The sequence below is a fragment of the Hyalella azteca genome, unplaced genomic scaffold, assembly GCF_000764305.2.
Source record: "Hyalella azteca isolate HAZT.00-mixed unplaced genomic scaffold, Hazt_2.0.2 contig4363, whole genome shotgun sequence".
NCBI classification, from domain to species: domain Eukaryota; kingdom Metazoa; phylum Arthropoda; class Malacostraca; order Amphipoda; family Hyalellidae; genus Hyalella; species Hyalella azteca.
In genome coordinates this window covers 225,567-243,755 of record NW_025934582.1, presented here as the reverse complement: position 1 = coordinate 243,755, position 18,189 = coordinate 225,567, and the positions used below count along the sequence as shown (strand labels likewise).

General features: G+C 35.2%; 2 protein-coding genes across 2 annotated transcripts; one reads left to right on the top strand and one right to left on the bottom strand.

Moving 5' to 3' along the window:
* The first annotated feature begins 986 nt into the window (after nucleotides 1-986).
* Nucleotides 987-11,869, top strand: LOC125177716 (aminopeptidase N-like). The gene is made up of 17 exons (XM_047879995.1): nucleotides 987-1,048; nucleotides 1,272-1,436; nucleotides 1,940-2,194; nucleotides 2,590-2,795; nucleotides 3,084-3,236; nucleotides 3,380-3,510; nucleotides 4,496-4,673; nucleotides 5,166-5,349; nucleotides 5,798-5,954; nucleotides 6,089-6,170; nucleotides 8,747-9,090; nucleotides 9,191-9,330; nucleotides 9,444-9,634; nucleotides 10,447-10,617; nucleotides 10,737-10,880; nucleotides 11,113-11,191; nucleotides 11,729-11,869. The coding sequence occupies exons 2-17, from the start codon at nucleotides 1,287-1,289 to the stop codon at nucleotides 11,867-11,869; spliced, it is 2,706 nt and encodes a 901-aa protein (XP_047735951.1). The 5' UTR covers nucleotides 987-1,048; nucleotides 1,272-1,286.
* A 93-nt stretch (nucleotides 11,870-11,962) lies between these two features.
* LOC108673078 (E3 ubiquitin-protein ligase FANCL) lies at nucleotides 11,963-17,788 on the bottom strand. Its single transcript, XM_018160857.2, has 10 exons — nucleotides 17,732-17,788; nucleotides 16,909-17,028; nucleotides 16,271-16,321; nucleotides 15,874-16,098; nucleotides 15,448-15,601; nucleotides 15,019-15,143; nucleotides 14,438-14,538; nucleotides 13,856-13,979; nucleotides 13,588-13,659; nucleotides 11,963-13,255 (listed from the first exon to the last, which is right to left on the bottom strand). Exons 1-10 carry the CDS (start codon nucleotides 17,780-17,782, stop codon nucleotides 13,229-13,231), a joined length of 1,050 nt encoding a protein of 349 aa, XP_018016346.1. The 5' UTR covers nucleotides 17,783-17,788; the 3' UTR covers nucleotides 11,963-13,228.
* Between the last annotated feature and the right edge of the window lie 401 nt (nucleotides 17,789-18,189).

The window sequence follows — 18,189 nt, the reverse complement described above, 5'->3', positions numbered from 1 at the left end:
ATTTTAATTTTGGCCGTATCGCACATTTTAACATGTCTTCCAAACCCTTTATAAAATATTTTTATTGAGACGTTTGTACGATTCGTTTTGTTATATGTCATAAATATACTTATGGTTATGGCGTTAGCGCGTCCGGTTTTCTATTGAACTCACTTGCCGGAAATGCTATCAGTGAAAGAATTTAGTACTCTTACTATTTGATAATTGCCTTTATTAAATTTGATAGTTATGGAAATAACTTTTCTGGGTCACTTTAAGTGTCTCAAAATATATCGGCAAAAGCTGCATTTCTTCTTCTGCCTCAGTTCAAAATGTTTGAACAGGTTCAAAGGTTTGTTGCAAAAAACTTTTACGACTAATTTTGCCGCTGCAACTTTTATAATTATAAGCTATTACTGTAAACCTTTCATTTTGCTGCAAATAAATACAGTGTGCGCGGATCTCTTCACTTTGAATTCCCCGAGAAACATGATTGATAAGCTAATATTTACTGCCGCATTTCCTGTGAAAAAGTTAATGAAATTTCTGAACAAAACTCAGGATGAATGCCCTAAGTCACCTCGACCGGAAAACTGATAGGAAATTTATTGCATATCGAGATAAGGTTTGCACATTCATACGTATATTTGGTGCTCATGGCAATTAAACCTGAAATTTAAACCCGGTCGAAAAATTACATCGCATCAGGAAAATATTAACGTTTGTCTTGCATAAAAAAGATTTAGTTAATCGGGAAAGAATCAAAACCTAGAGAATATTCTGATTCATTGTACTTTACATAGTATAAGGAATTCTATTCTTGTTACAAAATTACACCATGAACATCGTAGGAATACCCAAAAGCCTTTATACAACACGCTGTATAGTTTATGATTTTATTGTTTTATGCGCCTAGCTAGTAGGTGTTAGAAGCCCCCTGTCTCTGATACAGAACGATTGTTTTAATAAAGAACGGTAAAGCCACACCGAGTTCAGTGAGGCAGAAGACATCGGTTTGATCAGAGTCGCACTACCTTCATCGTCTCCCAGTTCAGCTCATTCTTGTCTTGTAAGTTTTTAGACTCAGTATAATATAACTGTTTCAATACAAACCTTATAATGGTAACATTCTGTTCAAAGAGAAAGCTATGTTTAATTGCTACAAACCTCAGTGCATTGAAAACTGCTCGTGACACATGCTGTAATCTAAATTAAATCGAGCCGTACGAATATAAATAAATTAGAGTTTTATCCTCGGATATATTATTATAATTAAATTATGGTTTTATCAGGATTTAGGCTTATTGATGTCGGTGGGAGACAACTCTTCCCAGTTGGGGAAGCAGAAATGGTGGGAAAAACTTCCCTTCACCGTCACCAAGAAGCGGGCCATCATCGCTGGTGTTGTGCTGGCCGCTGCTATCGCTCTGGCGGTTGGGTTGGGGGTTGGATTATCGGTGAGCTTGTTGAACTGGCTTCAACCGCTTCAACACTTACCTTGAAATGCAGATATATTTATTCAAATACATTGTTTTTGTTTGTCTGCTGAAGTGTGTGTTTGAAACGAGTCCTAATGAGTTGCATGTCTGATTTTTTACGCGAGGGTTGAACACTACTCATAAATTACGAATACCGCGGATATTGAAAAGACTCTAAGTTAATCACACGTACTCGTACAGAAAAAGTTGCTATTTACTACAGCCAATAGTAAATTTTTAGAATATTGGAAAATCAATCGTAAAATCTTGTGGATATCCCCTATTTTTTTGTAAATTGAAGAAGTATTATGTGTATATTATCATCATCAGGTGTGCAGCTTTGCATCGTTTGTAACGTTTTCACTAATAAAAATAAATTCTCACAACTCACATACAGTGAAAATATAATTCTCACGTCGCAGGTGAAGCTTTTCGATTTTTTTTTCGATTAATGAAAACTTTTCGTCTTTTCCTTGCTTTAGAATAAATCAAAATCAGACTCAACCGCCACCACGACTGCTGCACCCACTACGGAGCCACAACCCAACCCCCTTCCCACAATCAGACTCCCCACATCGCTGGTGCCCGAACATTATGATATCACCCTTCAGCCCTACCTCAACGGCAGCTTCACCTTCGATGGTCAAGTGGCCATTCAAATTCGTGTCAAGGAACCGACATCGGAAATAGTAATGCATATGTCATCAGACATTAGCTTGGATAACAGCACCATGAAGGTAAATTCATTTCAAGTGATCTAACGAAATCAACATCGAACAATGACTACAGCCGGAAAGATTTAGTGTTAAAATATAACACTGTAAATAGCGCGTAGGTCTAACGCTGTTCAGTGATTTGGTATCAACACTTATTATTTTTATAATATTTTCAGTTAACCAGGGTATCCAGTTCAACCAAAACGACGGACGTTACTTTAACTGACTACAGTTACAACCCGGAATTTCAGTTCTTAATCGTTTTAATCTAAGTCGTCTTAAAAGCACGTCCTCTCTATTAGTATGCAATTGCACCAGGTCTCGAAAGAACTTTGAGATTCAATTCCTTTAATTAACCTATCTAAGAATGGAATTATTTGGTTGCGGATGCAAGAGCGTTTTTCTCTCGAATTTAGGTAACAGAGAACACGCTAGATGGGGCTGTGATCGCACACACTGTCTACGAGTACCACAAGGACTTCGAGTATTTTATCCTTCATCTGGAGCGTCGTTTGGAACCCGGGCGTACGGTGGTGCTCTCCATGCAGTATACGGGGCTCCTGAATGATCAGCTCCGAGGCTTCTATCGCTCAGAGTACAAAGACGAAGAAGGCAATAATGTGTAAGGAATGTGTAATGATCAAGATCATGAATTCAATGATGTGTAACACTATATATTAAGATAAGTTTCATATAGACATCAATGATGTATAATACTATATAGTAAGAAATAGATTATAGGAGGAATAAGGAGGTAGAGAGATAATGTAAATGGGTCCAAGACATCAACAGCGAGCCAAATTTTAAATGCTTGTCGATAGTAGTTAAAAATTTCATTAAAGAAATAAAGAACTGGATTATTAAGATGATAGTACCTATTTATTCAGTCAATATTATTTATACATTATAGGTACATTGCAACGACTCAGTTCCAGCCGACCGACGCCCGAAGAGCTTTCCCATGCTTCGACGAGCCTGCTTTGAAGGCTAACTTCTCTATTTCCATTATTCATGAAAACAAGACTGTCATCTCCAACATGCCACTAAGTTCAACGACTCCTGTGTGAGTCCATTATATTTTCAAATATCAAATTTAACCATAATTATAAAACACTCCAACTAATGTAAAGTACTACACTTAATTCTGTTACTCTACATAATTTAATTATAAATTACTGCTAATAACCGAGTTCATGTCGTCCGCAGAGATGACCAACCAGGGTGGGTGTTGGCTAAGTTTGAAGAAAGTGTGCCGATGTCCACCTACCTTGTGGCCTTCGTAGTGTCTGATTTTGAATATCTGAACAGCACTACAAGCACTGGAGTCGAATTCAGAGGTGAGAATACAAATCGCGTTTTCAGGGTCCTTTCTGATTGAACGCTGACCATCATTCAGTTGATTTTAATTTTTAAAATTCACCCTAACGAAACCTTGTTTACACAATAGAAACGAATGGCTTAAAAGGTCGTGTAAACTCGATGGTGATATCAGTTCATAGTTATTATGAATTTTACTAGGCAGGGTGGCCTAGTGGTTTAAGTTCAGAGTACCAAGATTGGAGCAGAGAGGTGCGGGTTCGATCCCGCTCAGTGCGCCAGTTTCTGGTCAGAATCGGCAAGGAAGCCGGGCGGTTAAGCATAAGCGAAATTGTATCAGTGAGTTGCGAGTTCGAGACCGCAAAATGCTGGGAATGTTCTGCGATGTTAAGAATCGGCGACAGGCCTACGGCCTAATAAACGCTGAAACCGCTTTTATTATTATTATTATAATTATTATGTTATTATTTGAGTATTGGTTGAAATAGAGTACAATAAGACTAATTTCTAACACAAATTTGAAGTTGTGGTGAACCGGGATATGTTTCAATTTTTTCATAATTTTATTTAAATAATAGGGTTTGGAGTTGATTTGAAAAATCGGCCTATTCTAGTACATGTAAGTAAAATAAATATAGGCCTTCATATTTTAGACTGTTCTTTTACAAGAATGAAGTGCGTCGTATTATTATGAAGAACCAGCAATGATCTATTATTAGACGAAAAAAATTCTTCCGAAAATTTAAAAACAAAAAAAATAAATAAATAAATAAGCAAATAAATTCACAATACTCATCACAACGATTCGAAGACCAGCTCCATCATCAGCCCAAAAGTTTATAAAATACAATTATAAGGAAAAGAGCAATACCAAATTTGGCTTTTAAGAAAAAAAGAGAAAAAAAACTGAGAAGCCAAAATTTTATTTACTGTGAATTTTCTATTTTCTTCTTGCTTCTTTGGCGCTTCAATCAAACTAACGATATTAATTGTTCTCCTGTGAAGTGTACGCGAGAAGTGAAGGAGTAAAACAGGCACAGTTTGCACTAGACACTGGAGTGACCGTCTTGGAATTCTTCGAAAAACATTTCGACATTCCCTACCCGCTGCCCAAGCAAGACATGATCGCCATACCAGACTTCGCTGCCGGCGCCATGGAGAATTGGGGCCTTATTACCTACAGGTAGACTGTATAACCTACAGGTAGACTGTATAACCTTCAGGTAGACTGTATAACCTTCAGGTAGACTGTATAACCTACAGGTAGACTGTTTAGCTTACAGGTAGACTGTATAGTCTTCAGGTATTTGAAAATAATGGCAATATTCAGGTAGTAATATTAATATCGAACGACAAGTAATAAAATTTAAAAATGAATTTTGTTATAATGTAATAAAAAAGGCTCATTAAACAATATTCCCCATAACTTTAGTAATTTTTTGAATGTTTTTGCTTATTGTATGTCTTTCAATTACATTTAATTCACTGTAGATTTAGTTATTTTTTTAAGATTGTCAGCAATTTCATTAGTCAGTTGTGGAAAGATCGGGTTCCAAAGGCCGGATCCCTTGTGAATCAAGTCACGAAAAATTCAAGAATCGGCCACAGGCAATGGGCCTATTTTCTTCAATGCCGACACTTCTATTCTAGTTTAATCAACACTAAAATAAAACAGGGAGTCGCGGTTGCTGTACGACGTGCAAGTGTCCACAGCTTCCAACCTGCAGGACATCGGTGTGGTGGTAGCGCACGAGTTGGCTCATCAATGGTTTGGCAATTTGGTCACGCCTTCTTGGTGGACGGACTTGTGGCTGAACGAAGGCTTCGCTTCTTATATGGAATACATTGGCCTCGATCATGTGAGTAACCCGATTATATTTAATAAAAGGTGGGTTGGTAATTTGGTCACGCCTTGGTGGGCAGACTTGTGGCTGAACGAAGGGTTCGCTTCTTATATGGAGTACATTTGCCTCGATCACGTAAGTAACCCGATCATATCTAATAAAAGGTGGGTTGGTAATTTCGATGGTCATAAAGATTTCGATAAATTCAATATCAGAGAAATATACAGGGATTTTAGAATGATTTTGAGGTTGTAGGAGCTGTACAGCTAACAAAACTGACAAAAAGATAAAACTGAATACAGTGAAAATGAAAATATAACATCTATAATGTTCCTTAACCTCCAAGATGCAGTTGTAAGAAGAATTACCTTTTCTATTTGGTGTTAAAAAAAATAAAAATTAGGATGTGATAATGAGTTTTTTTACATATTTTAAACGAATGAATATTTCAAAACTCCACCAGGCGAAACCAGATTGGAAGATGCTGGATCAGTTCGTGACGATTGACGTTCATTATGTCATGGCTATAGACGCCTTGACTTCATCCCATCCTATCAGTATTCCTGTACAACATCCGGACGAAATTAATGAAATTTTCGATGCAATTTCATACAGCAAAGGTAACAAAAAATATATTTCTTTGATAATTTATTGTAATTTCTTACTTAAACACAAGTAAATGCCCTCACACTATTGACATATAACTGGGTTGCAAATGATTTCTTTTGATGACCTTAACAAACGCTATCTTCAGGGGCTTCGATAATTCGGATGATGAGCCATTTCCTGACGGAAGCAACTTTCAACAAAGGAATTACTAACTATCTCAAAGACCGGTAAGCTATAGCCTGCAGAAATTTTTTTCACAGTATTTGATGTGTGATGGTCCTTAGAATACTCTTAAAATTGTGTAACATTAGCTCGTTTCGAAAATTAATTTACGGTTCAAGCTCAGCTAAAGTGTGGTAATTCATATTAGTCTATACGTTCAAATTTTTATTAAGTATTTTCGATTAAAAGTTCAACGGGCATGCTTTAGAGCTACAATAGTAGAGTTTTTATTGATTAACGTTATCGCGCGAAATGAGGATCTGAGGGAAGGTTATAGTATTGGGGTCGTTATTGAGTTAGCTGGCGATTTAATAGTTTGAATGATGCTTCCCTAGATGCTCGTAGGATGATAGAAGTATGCAGGTCCGAGGTTTTGAGTGATTATTTGCTAATGTACGGTAAATAATTATAAAATAAATTTATTATAAATAATAAATTTATAAAAATAATTATACATTTTATAATTAATTATAAAATAATGTACGGTAATAAGGCCTGCGAACAAGGTTGAGCATTAGTACATGGGTAAAAAATATTTCATTGACATCAGAATATCATCCGCAGAATTTACAATCGAGTTAAAATTCCTAATGATTTCCACCAACACATCTCTGGATTAAGTTAATTACACACAATTTAAATTCAAGACAAATTTATATATAATTCATATTTAGTCTGACCAACTCATCTTTCCATTTTATCAAAACAGTAATTTAGGAGATTAATCTTAAAATCCAACTTAGTCCTTTTGATCATTAACATTTCAATCAGTAAACCAAAATTCCATTCCATTCAACATTTCCTAAAGTTTCCCAAATAGGTTTATCTAATTGGATATTTCTCATTTGAACATCTAATGAATATTAAGGCTCTTAAATATTAATGACTCTAACTGAATCAAATCAATAACAAAATATTTATATAAATAAGCCACTAATAGTTGAATATCAATATAACTCGATAATCAATTAATCGATAATCCTCCATAATCAATCAATCATATCACATAATAAAATCGAAATAGATCAAAATTTCAATACACGATGAATCAAACCCAGATTAACTTAGTCTTCCAATTATGAATATGCCACCAATAGTATCCTGAATTAACATGAATGAATAATAATATACTAAGTACTCTCAACGGGAGCAATATTAATGAACATTAGTGAATCTTCAATATTGCTGAATCAAAAATGGATAAAAGTCAATAATCAAATCATTATTTCACTCAATAATTAATATCGAAATTATCTACCATTGTATAAGATATAAAGTATAATGAATTTCTACATGGATCGCCATACTCATGGGCATTATTTATGATAGGAGTAATTTCCACACATCGTTTCATAGACATTAAATTCAGGCCTGGGTAATTTTCCACTCATCATTAAACAATACTCACTCTAGCTACGGTATAATTACATAAGGAATTATTCGTCACAATATTTATCCCATTTGCTATCAACGCACTATTTGAATATGTGGTTACTAGAGCTACTCCTGCATTTGACTGGGGGCTAAGCAAGATCAGATCATTGGAGAGTTCAACTAGACTAGCTGATGATCTCAACTAGACTTTCCTAGTTAATTAACACTCGATTTAAAATGCAAAGACTAGAATAACTACACAGAACATATATCTACAACAAAGTTACATCATTAATCACTCACCCAGTGGTTAATTGAAATATATCCTAGAGTATCTTTTGAGTCACCCGAGCAGCAGCACGCTTCGTTTCTACATAAATAGAACCTTTAATGGTTCCAGAGCTCGACCGTAGATGTTGCCTGAGTCGCGTGAGGAAGGTTTTTAGCTTACTCTTATTATATGATTTATTGAAGAATATTATTTATTATTATTGGGTTTAAAACTATTGTAAAATCATCGGAACATTTTATAGGTATGGAATGGCCGTGATTTACTGGCTAACGATGACGATTATCTTATCTTAGTTTATTTGTGATAGCAATCGGCCAAGAAGGTTCACGAGTATCGCCATATTTACGGTATTAACTATGCAACAAAGTACAGCTTTACACCTAATAATCTCAAAGGAATTATACTATCTCTCAGCTTGGAGATTATACACTAGAATATTATATAGCCAATACTGATCTATGAATCAGTGGCTGCGTAGGTTTACAAATAAAAACACGTAAATAATAATACTGGATATTCATGAAAGGAATATGTCACTAAAATGACCTAAAACTCTCTTTTTGATGACCAAATTATTCATCTGCCTACATGATTACGATCTGTAGGAGATAATAAGAATAAGTAAACTAGTTTCTTTTAGCGTTATTTCCTTCAGCGCTCTTGATTGACAAATGTGTTGAAGTGATATCTTAATTTTCAAATGATTTCCAGATATTCAACCGATTACCTGTTATTCAACCGATTACCTGTTATTCAACCGATTTCCTCGTGTTCATCTGATTTCCTCATGTCCAACCAATTTTCTAATGTTCAACTGATATCCTACTGTTCATCTGATATCAAAATGCACATATTTCCTAAGGTTCAACCGATTTCATAATGATCGATAAATATGCTAATGTTCACATTGGCCAGGTCGTACGCGGCCGCTGAACAGGATCAACTGTGGGAGTTCCTGACGCAGCAGGCGCACAATGACTACACGTGGTGGGTGCCACTCACATACTTCGGACCGTCGGGCAGCAGCAGTGCAGGAGAAAAAGTACAATGGCTGTCAGAAGTTGAGATGGAAATTACGAACTTGCCCTCTGAAGCGTCATGGTTTATATTCAACACTGAACAAACCGGATACTATCGCGTGAATTACGACGACTCTAACTGGAATCTTATAACCAACCAACTGGGAGTCAACCACACCGTCATAAGCTCAACAAACAGAGCTCAACTTCTCGACGACTCGATGAACTTGGCCAGAGCAGGCATGTCTGGGATGGTTATACCGGAATGTACATTTTGCAAGATACTTTTACATTCTCCTTAATAAATGTATTTACATATTTAATATTTTTTTGTGCGCAGGCATGCTTTCTTATGACGTGGCTCTGAAGCTTCACTCTTACTTGACTAAAGAAGAAGACTACGTACCGTGGTCGTCAGCTATACGGAACCTGAAATACCTCGAGTCGATGTTCTCACAGCTTAATCACACCGAGATGAAGGTATCCTCTAAATATCCGCACATTGGCTTTCTTTTGGAAGTCAACCTCATTCTAATTAAGTATCATTTGCATGATAACAACTCTAAAAATAAAACTTCTATTTCTCTTCTAAGGAATACCTGAGTTCTCAAGTGAAGCCTGTGTACGAGTTTGTTGGGTTCGCTGATAACGCGACAGACGAGCACCTGACGAAGCTACTGAGGAGTTTGGTCGTCTCTTGGGCCTGTACGCTCGATATGCCCGATTGCTCGAACCAATCCAGAGCCCTCTTTTTGGGTTGGCTGGCTAACAATGGCTCTCAGACGTAAGAATGACCAATTATAATTGTAAAACGCTTTCCGTTTTGCTGAGTTTGGGTTGACGTAAGTCCGCGTTCAGGTTTTAGTGTAACCACAGTTTCGACAACATATTCCTTTTTATTGAATGAACAATTGTGTCTGTAAGAACAAACAAATATATTAACCCTATAAACTTCAATGTATGCTTATAATATTTAAATATAACAAATAATCATCAAAACTATAAACAAGTTTTAAGAAGGCACAAATCAACGCACCGAAATATTGTGGGCAGTTTTGACGCGGGATACGAACAACTGAGTTAGCATGAAACTATTTGATACGTGTTGACTTGCTTTTACACTCTAAAGGTCTGATGAACAAGTAAACCATAGGAGCCCATAAGAAATAGACAATTAAAAACTATACTTACAAAAGGTTTGCTAAAAATATTTACAATAATCCTTTGTGCGTAAAGAATTGAACTTTATGTTGAATTTAAAATGATTTAACGATTTTAACCTGTTACTGTCTTGCTAATTTGCAATTCAGAATTTAAATTAATTGTTATAAATAACCTGCTGTAATTTCTATGTCAAAACCCCCAGATCGCTAAAAAATTTATCATGCAATAGTGAAGTATTTTGCACAATAAAAATATTCCCATCTCGAATATCAGTCAAGATCTCTTGTTTTGTTTAACTGCATGAGTATAAGTAAGTCTTGCACGAACTATGACTTCTTTATGATTGTATATGCACATTGTTAAAGAATCTGTAAAATAAATGTATTACTAGCTTTTGAATCATGTTTTACCGAGACTAATTCCCAATTTCAGAGCCGTGTCACCAAACCTGAAGTCGACGGTGTACTGTTCGGGGATCGCTCAAGGAGACGACTCCGACTGGGACTTCGCATTGAACGTGATGAAGAATACTCCTTTGGCATCAGAACGCGACTTACTCCTTACGGCACTGGGATGTTCGAAAAATATCAGTACCCTCGAAGCGTACGTATCTAGAAATTTATTTTCTTGTTCAAGTACTCATGTAGCAAAATTCTAATGACGTCGTGATATGTCACTGTTAAATGCGTTACATCAAATTAATATATGATGCTTCGTCACAGTTACCTGGATATGGCCTTCACTGACGGCAGCCCGGTGAGGAAACAAGATTCAAAGCGTGTTTTCTCTGCCGTGGCTTCTAATGACTTGGGCCGCAACATTGCTTTTGATTATCTTGACAAAAATTTCGAACACGTAGCAGCCTAGTGAGTACAAGTTATAAATTCCCTCGTATAGAGCGAATGATTGAGTTTACTATCAAATAAATAGTGAGAATATGTATAGCTCTCAGTTTTTCTCACCTTCGAACAAGTATCGCTGTAAAAAGCAATGGTGAATAAAATTATGGCAACTTTGAATGCTTCAGAACAAAAAAGTTTACGAAATTTCTAACGTCCATCAGTTGTGTGTGATAATGTTTTTTTAAACCTTCGACAGCTTCAACTTACTCCTGAGTGCGAGTAGTTACGTCGAATCTGTAACCAGAGAGTTCAATACGCAAGCTGAGCTGGACAAGGTTAGTGATTCTCGGTCGTTTGAAATCACGAATTAGAGAAGCTTCGTAGTTCGTACCTAATATCAACATTAAAATAATGAATTCATTATTTTAAAATAACGTTATAGCTTTTATTTATCCACGTAGAGAAATTTAACTGCTCCAAAAGAATTATTTCGATCCGCAAACTCTGTGAGTCCACCCGTATTTTCTCACGCTTAATCAAACTCAGCCTTTTGCGGTTTTTGTATTCCAGTTGTCTACGGGATAGAGACTAAACATGAAAAACTTCAGTACAGCCACTAAATGCTAATAATAATTCAAACAGAATAAGATGTACAGAATTTTATCAAGATAGCTTTCCTTTGTCGGATTCCGAATCAATGTCCCATCACACTTCCCAGCTGACTGGTGTTCACGTTCATTTTTGTCTCTGTTGTGATCTTTTTCATAATTCACACCAGTTTGTTTCATACTCTTAAAAATAACAAGCATATTTTAGGATTCAGATTTTTGTCATGAGATTTTAGCTATGTAACGTAATCTTGTTCCGTGCAGCTGATTGCTTTCAAGGATAAGTACCAAACAAGCCTAGGGTCTGCCTCACGCGCTGTCGACCAAGCCATCGAGCGTGTTACAGCGAACGTCTTATGGATGACAAACTATCACGAGGAAATTCTGTCCATCGTGACCCAGTAAACCGTTATTGTGCAGGCATAATACAACCTACCACAATCCTTTGCATTTGCGTATCAAGAATTACGATCAATAATATATTTCATAATAAATAAGTTACATGGAATGAAATAAATTCACCCTGTCTTCACTTGAAATGTTTAACACTTTTCTTCTCTTAACCAGAGTCTTCCTTCTTCGCCAGCTAAAAATTTTTAGACTAAAAGGATAGTCGACTGACAACAGAAATTACTGAGTAGGTTTGGAATCCTGATTCTTTCAATATTTACTCTGTGAATTCATCTTGAGCTGTTCGGTTTGTATTGTAGGTCTTAGCAGCTGGCGATAGAACTGGAATTATGAACGTTTCAAATGAATGTTTATTTTCTCTGCTTACGAATCCTTATATCGAGAGTCTTCCACTAACGAGCTCAATTTTAATGTGATCGACGAGCGGTATGCCGCGTTCCGAATTGTTTTCTCATATCCGCAGCTTGAAAATTAATTTAGGTTTTTATGGCAATCATGATTGAAATTCATCGCTGAGCAAAAATAATTCTAGCTTAAATCAGTCATTTATATGATGGATTGTCTGGTAAAATGATTTTGCTCATTTGCACTCTTTCACGCGAGTAGTTAGTGATATACATTCTCAGAAGGAATCGAGTGCTAAATGTGATTTTTATTAATAACTTTAATATGCTCTCTAGATCTCTAGTAACTAGCTAATCCTTCAATTTTTTACAGGAAAACATGTGATAGTAATGGAAAATATCTCCCTATCATGCACGACCAAATGTAATTACTGTATTTTCAATTTTATTTTAACAAAACAAGTCCATTATTGCAGAAGAAATTTCGATACGAGTGACGCGCTTTAATTGTTAGCATAAATAAGCAAAAAATCCACAAAGCAACATTAAAATACAGTCAAATCTACGAAGACAATAAAATTGGTTATCAACAATAAAAGGTAGCCATTTCTGATTAATTAAGCGTTGCGGGACTTTATGCAAAATTGTTAAATTCAATTGAATTTATTTAATTACTTTTTATTGTAATTGGGTACTTAAATTTTCAAGATGAGTGTTTACAGATAATTATTGTGATCTTATAATAGATATGTGAAAGTATCTCCATTAAATGGAAATACTTGGCCCTGCTTACTTTGGTAACACTTGGCACCTTGTTCATACCTTGGCATAAGCTGTCAACTTATTTTCTGATTACAAAATGGTGTGCGCCTTAGAGTTCTAATTCTTGTAAAAACCAAAATCTGAACAATGATTATAACTCGAATTCTTTTCTCATCTATTTTACCTTCAATAAAGAAACCAAACAAAGTGTTCAAATTAGCTTTTATCTCCCTGTGAAGTCTTGTAGTCAGACGGGTACTCTACACGAGATCGGCTGAAAAAGAAAGTCATTAAATAAATAGCAGTGAATGCACATCTTAAAATGTACATTAACTTTGCACCTATCCTCAATATTAGGATATTGTGCACACGAGAACATTGTGTAATCAAGCTTCATCATAAATATATACTAGTGCAGAGCACCTATATTTCATATAAACTTATTGTTGCTTCGAGAAATTTTTGGGGGGTTTTGTACAAGATTTGAGAAAAATGGTTGCAGAAATAAGAAAAATCAATTATAACAGAACACAAACAATATAAAAAGAGGCTTTGTTAAATGAAGAAATGGACAATACTGAAATCTAATTAAGAAAGTGAACTTACTTTGGTACAGTAGGGACAGTCGCCACACATTAGCTGCATGCTATGCCGGCTGCTAGCGAGTCCCTTCAGCCACTGATTGAAAACAAATGTTATTAGTTCACCTCTAAATAGAAACATGGTGAAAAATCTGCACTAAGAAAATCGTGAACGCAATTCAGTCATGTTTCATATGTGCTAAGAAAATTCATGAATATAATTCAATCATAATATTTCAATATTTAATATGCACGCACGAAGAGCGGCGATAATGTGTATATTTAGGACGAACCATGTAGACGCAGGAGTGATGCATGGCCTGGAGGCAGTGATCACACACCAGGTCGGGCAGCTCGCCGGTGTCGGAGTGGAAGCTGTAGCACACCACGCACTCGACCGCGTCAGACACGGTCGAACTGCAACAATCCATTGAGAACTAATAAGATACGTTTTGATGTATTTCTAGCAGTTCCCTCAGATTACCATAGAATGTCAGATAATGTTGGCAAAAAAAATTATTTATGAATTATTGAGGCATGGTAACTTCACCAATTTCCATTCAAAAATGAAAAATAGTGCGTAAACCTTTTGTGAACCATTATTGATTACCAGTGTACCTATAACTGCTTAAACAACAGGTAAGCAACTGACTAAAATATTAATTAATTAAAGTTTGTGAGCTCAAATGTTATGCTTCAGTGATGGAAATATAAATTTTACCGAAAGGACAGTTTTAGTTATGTACAAGAAATGGCTGACATCAACTAATCCACAATAAAACTGAATAAAAGAGAGAATGTTTAAATTTTAATTTCATTCTAAGAAACAAATAAATTCAACCATCATGGAGAACATGATGATTAAAATTACAGACCTTAACTGAGGTGCGTTTAAAGTTTCAGAGCCACGTCGCCTGACGCGCTCCTCCAGCAGGAGCTCGATGTTCTCAAGCAAGTTTCTGGAGCTGTCCCATCCCTGCAAGATACCATTAGTACGCTACACAGTGACATAGTGTTGATTTTTGTCCACTGTTTAAGAGGACATTTATTTTTGTATTTGTAATAGTTGTGAGGCGTTAACGTAATCAATCAGACTACTTCACTTAGGTTTATGCTCTGATATTTTTGCAGTCATTACTTTTAATGCTATTCGTGATGAAAACTGCTGTTTTTTTTAATTCTTCTTTGTTTTCAAGTTAATCCGGATGATCAGAAAAAAATTGTGTGCAGGTGCACATGAAATTAGCTAAAAAGCTATAATGTAACTGAAAAAACATAACAAATAATCTCCTATTGCCAAATAAATTAATAAGTGATTAATTTATGGAAAACAGAAGAAGCAATTATTTCAGAATTCTAAAGGAAAGCAGAGAGAATTACGAGATTTGAGATAATCAGCATAAATAATGTTGCGAATGCAACATTTAAACGAACACAACAAGCAGCGATTACCGACTTGGTAGAGCTGGGATAGGCGTGATGACATAACAGCGCAAAGGTTGGAAGGTCCAATGAAGCGACAATGTGGAGGAGAGTGTGAAGATGTTGGTGATACTGTCACCTCCAAAAATACTTGGTTTTCTGAAAAGCAACAAGACATTTAAAAAATTGAGTATAAAATAATTTATTGACTGACCCTGAAATTGCTTAGCACATTTAGATGAATCATCAACAGAAATAAATTGGGAACTTTATGAATTCTTACTTTATGTGATGTTTAAGGTACCTAGTACAACTTGAGCTTTCTGCTGCTTAGTGGAAAAAAACTGAATTAGTTCAAACGGACTGCAGGTCGGTGGCATATGAAGTTTATTATGAAATCACTGTTCATTATATAATTTCAGCCAATTGCATACACTGAGCTCTTTAGTATTTCAGTACTAACCAAGAAGAAGACGGCGGTGAATATGTTGGGGCTGAGGTGTCTGAGGATCAAGAATCAATGCAGTGTTGTCTAACTCCTGCATATAGCAGAAGAAGGGCCGCAGCTGCTCTAACTGCACATCCCATGCTTCAACACACTCCTTTAATTTCTTTGCCTGTGCATAAAGGAAGATAATGACGCAAGCCTTGCCATGATATAATGTGAGAAAACAAAGTCAAGAAATAAATAGTAAAAGAAATTCTTTAGTTATTATTTTTGTTTATAAACTAGGCACTAGCAAATCTAAAAAAAACAATAATTTCCACTTTTTAGCTGCTTGGAGAAATGAAGAACAAAAATTTTGTAAGACATTTTACAAAATCAAAGAAAATACATAGTAGGTATTGATGATGGATGGGTAAGTAATAAATGTCAAATGACACTTACCAATTTAGTAAAAGGAATTGGAAGATATGTTTCAATTCGCACTGGAGCTTCAGGATATGCACTAGGAATAATGCCTTGCATAATATGCTGGCCACATGTTGAATGAATTGTAAGGTAGCTTAAGTCTGCTGATAATTCTTCAATTCGATCCCAGCCAATTTCCTGAAGCTCTTCAAACAAAAATGCCCAGTTTTCAGCCAGTATATCTGAATTCCAATTGCATTTCTGAAATATAAACTCAAATTATAATATTATCTAGGTGTATACATATATCACATGTGTGAAAACTAAGTGGAGTGGGTCTAATTAAATTAAAATTATTTGAATATGGAAGTACCGGTATACATCAATATTCAAAGATATATAAAGCAAAATAACAAGGCTGTCAAAAACTTACAAGCAATGGCTCCAATGACTGCAGAGATATTGAATTGTTTGATTGTAATTTCTGCAAAAAAAAAAAAAAAAGTTTTAAATAAATATTATTCAAATCCTTAAGCAAAAATCAATTAAAAAGTCCAATCTATGTTTTCTGTAATTTTTCCAAAGGAAATTAACATTGATTATCTATGATAATTATCAAAAGCATGACTTGAAAGTATGTTTAACTAATGCATTGTGTGACAGGGATTAATAATGTAGCATATATTGATATATTTTATGATTAATTTTGTTAGTGGTTACATCTTTCAAAACTTCCAGAATAGCTTCATATCATTTCAAATAACTGTTAAAAAAATTGGTTGCTATCAAGGACTGAGCTGAACTAAACAAGTCACCAATTTCAACACATGATTTCATTGTTTGCAGTACAACTCCTCAGAATGTAGAAGACTAGAAAGCAAGAAGGCAAAATTATCCAAAAATATGACATAAGATTTCCCAAAAAATATTTGAAAGATTGCAAACATGTTAATATAGATTATTTTGTATAAATGAACTTTAAAAACAGTATCAGAAGAAAAATATTTGAATGCTTATTTTTAATTATCAATCAGGGAGTCAGTGACTGACTATGATTGTCTATGAACAGACTTGATTGTGAAGTTCAGCTGAAAGTACAGATGAGGACATTGAGAGATGGCCCTGTGCTGGTGAGTGTGTTGAACTTGAAGTTGAAGGTGCTTGTTTGAAAACAAATTCTTCTGGTATTCCCTGAAATAAGTGAAATTGAAGGTGAAAAATATAATAAAAATCTCAGTTAACTAACTGAAAACAATTTTATATAAAATATTTATAATTCTGATATTAATACAACATAATTTGGAAAATCAGGCAAAATTTCCCAAAAACAGTAGGTAAAAACTAAAAAATAAAAATGATCATTTAAAAAAAGAAGAAACAAAGGAAAAAGCCAAAAATGTGTGATAACTCTTCAAGTCTTTTTTACAGAAGACGTTAGGCAAGGGCAATATAAACAAGCAAAATTGTCCAAAATTTTTGGCATTTTTATATCATATACAGGCTCAAGCAGTTTCTGCTCACACATCTAGTTTGGACTTTGGTTCCTGCTCGTTGCGTTTCCTGGTTCCATAATTTCTATTGAAAAGTTATAGTAAAACGGTACAACTACAATTTCACCCACAGTTGCTACAATAAAAAAATTTTCCCTCGCCATGCTTCAAAAAATTGCGCAGTGAAATTGGGCCTATAGAAGATTATTTTGATTATTTTTGGCCCGTTAATTGGACTCCCGACTCCGCACTCCGACTCCGGGAGTCACGCTAAGACGTATGCTAGTGGCAAGTTTGCACTTTGTTCAGGAAAGGAACAACTTATTTTGCGATCATCTGGCATAAGTATAAATCAACATCCTTTAATTAAACCTGTTTATTTATCAAGGAAAACTTCAACTTACTTTGACCGACACAAATCCATTCAAAGATGATTGCATCACGACTTCACTCATTTCGAACAGGATTCTTTCTTTCTAATTTATTCTTATAGGAGCACTGGAAGCTAGTCCATAAAGCCCCTTGCCTAAACTGGGTTTAATTGGTACCTAACACTCTAACAGCTCTGAAAGTTAAAATCTGAAACAAAGAGAGAACACACACACACGGAAAAAGAAAAAAAAAACAAGAAAAAAAAAACTAAAAATAACAGAAAAATAAATAAAATAACAAATANTGCAACGGGTAACATTTTCGTCTTCTTTACCCGTTGCAGTGCAACGGGTAAGTTTCATTCAAGATGTCGTGCGCTACGTGTGATCGGTATTATTGCAAAAAATCGGTTTTCCGATGCCGACCGCCAAAAATGGATTTCAGATTCGTAATCTACACCCCAAAAAACATATAATTAAAAAAAAAAAAC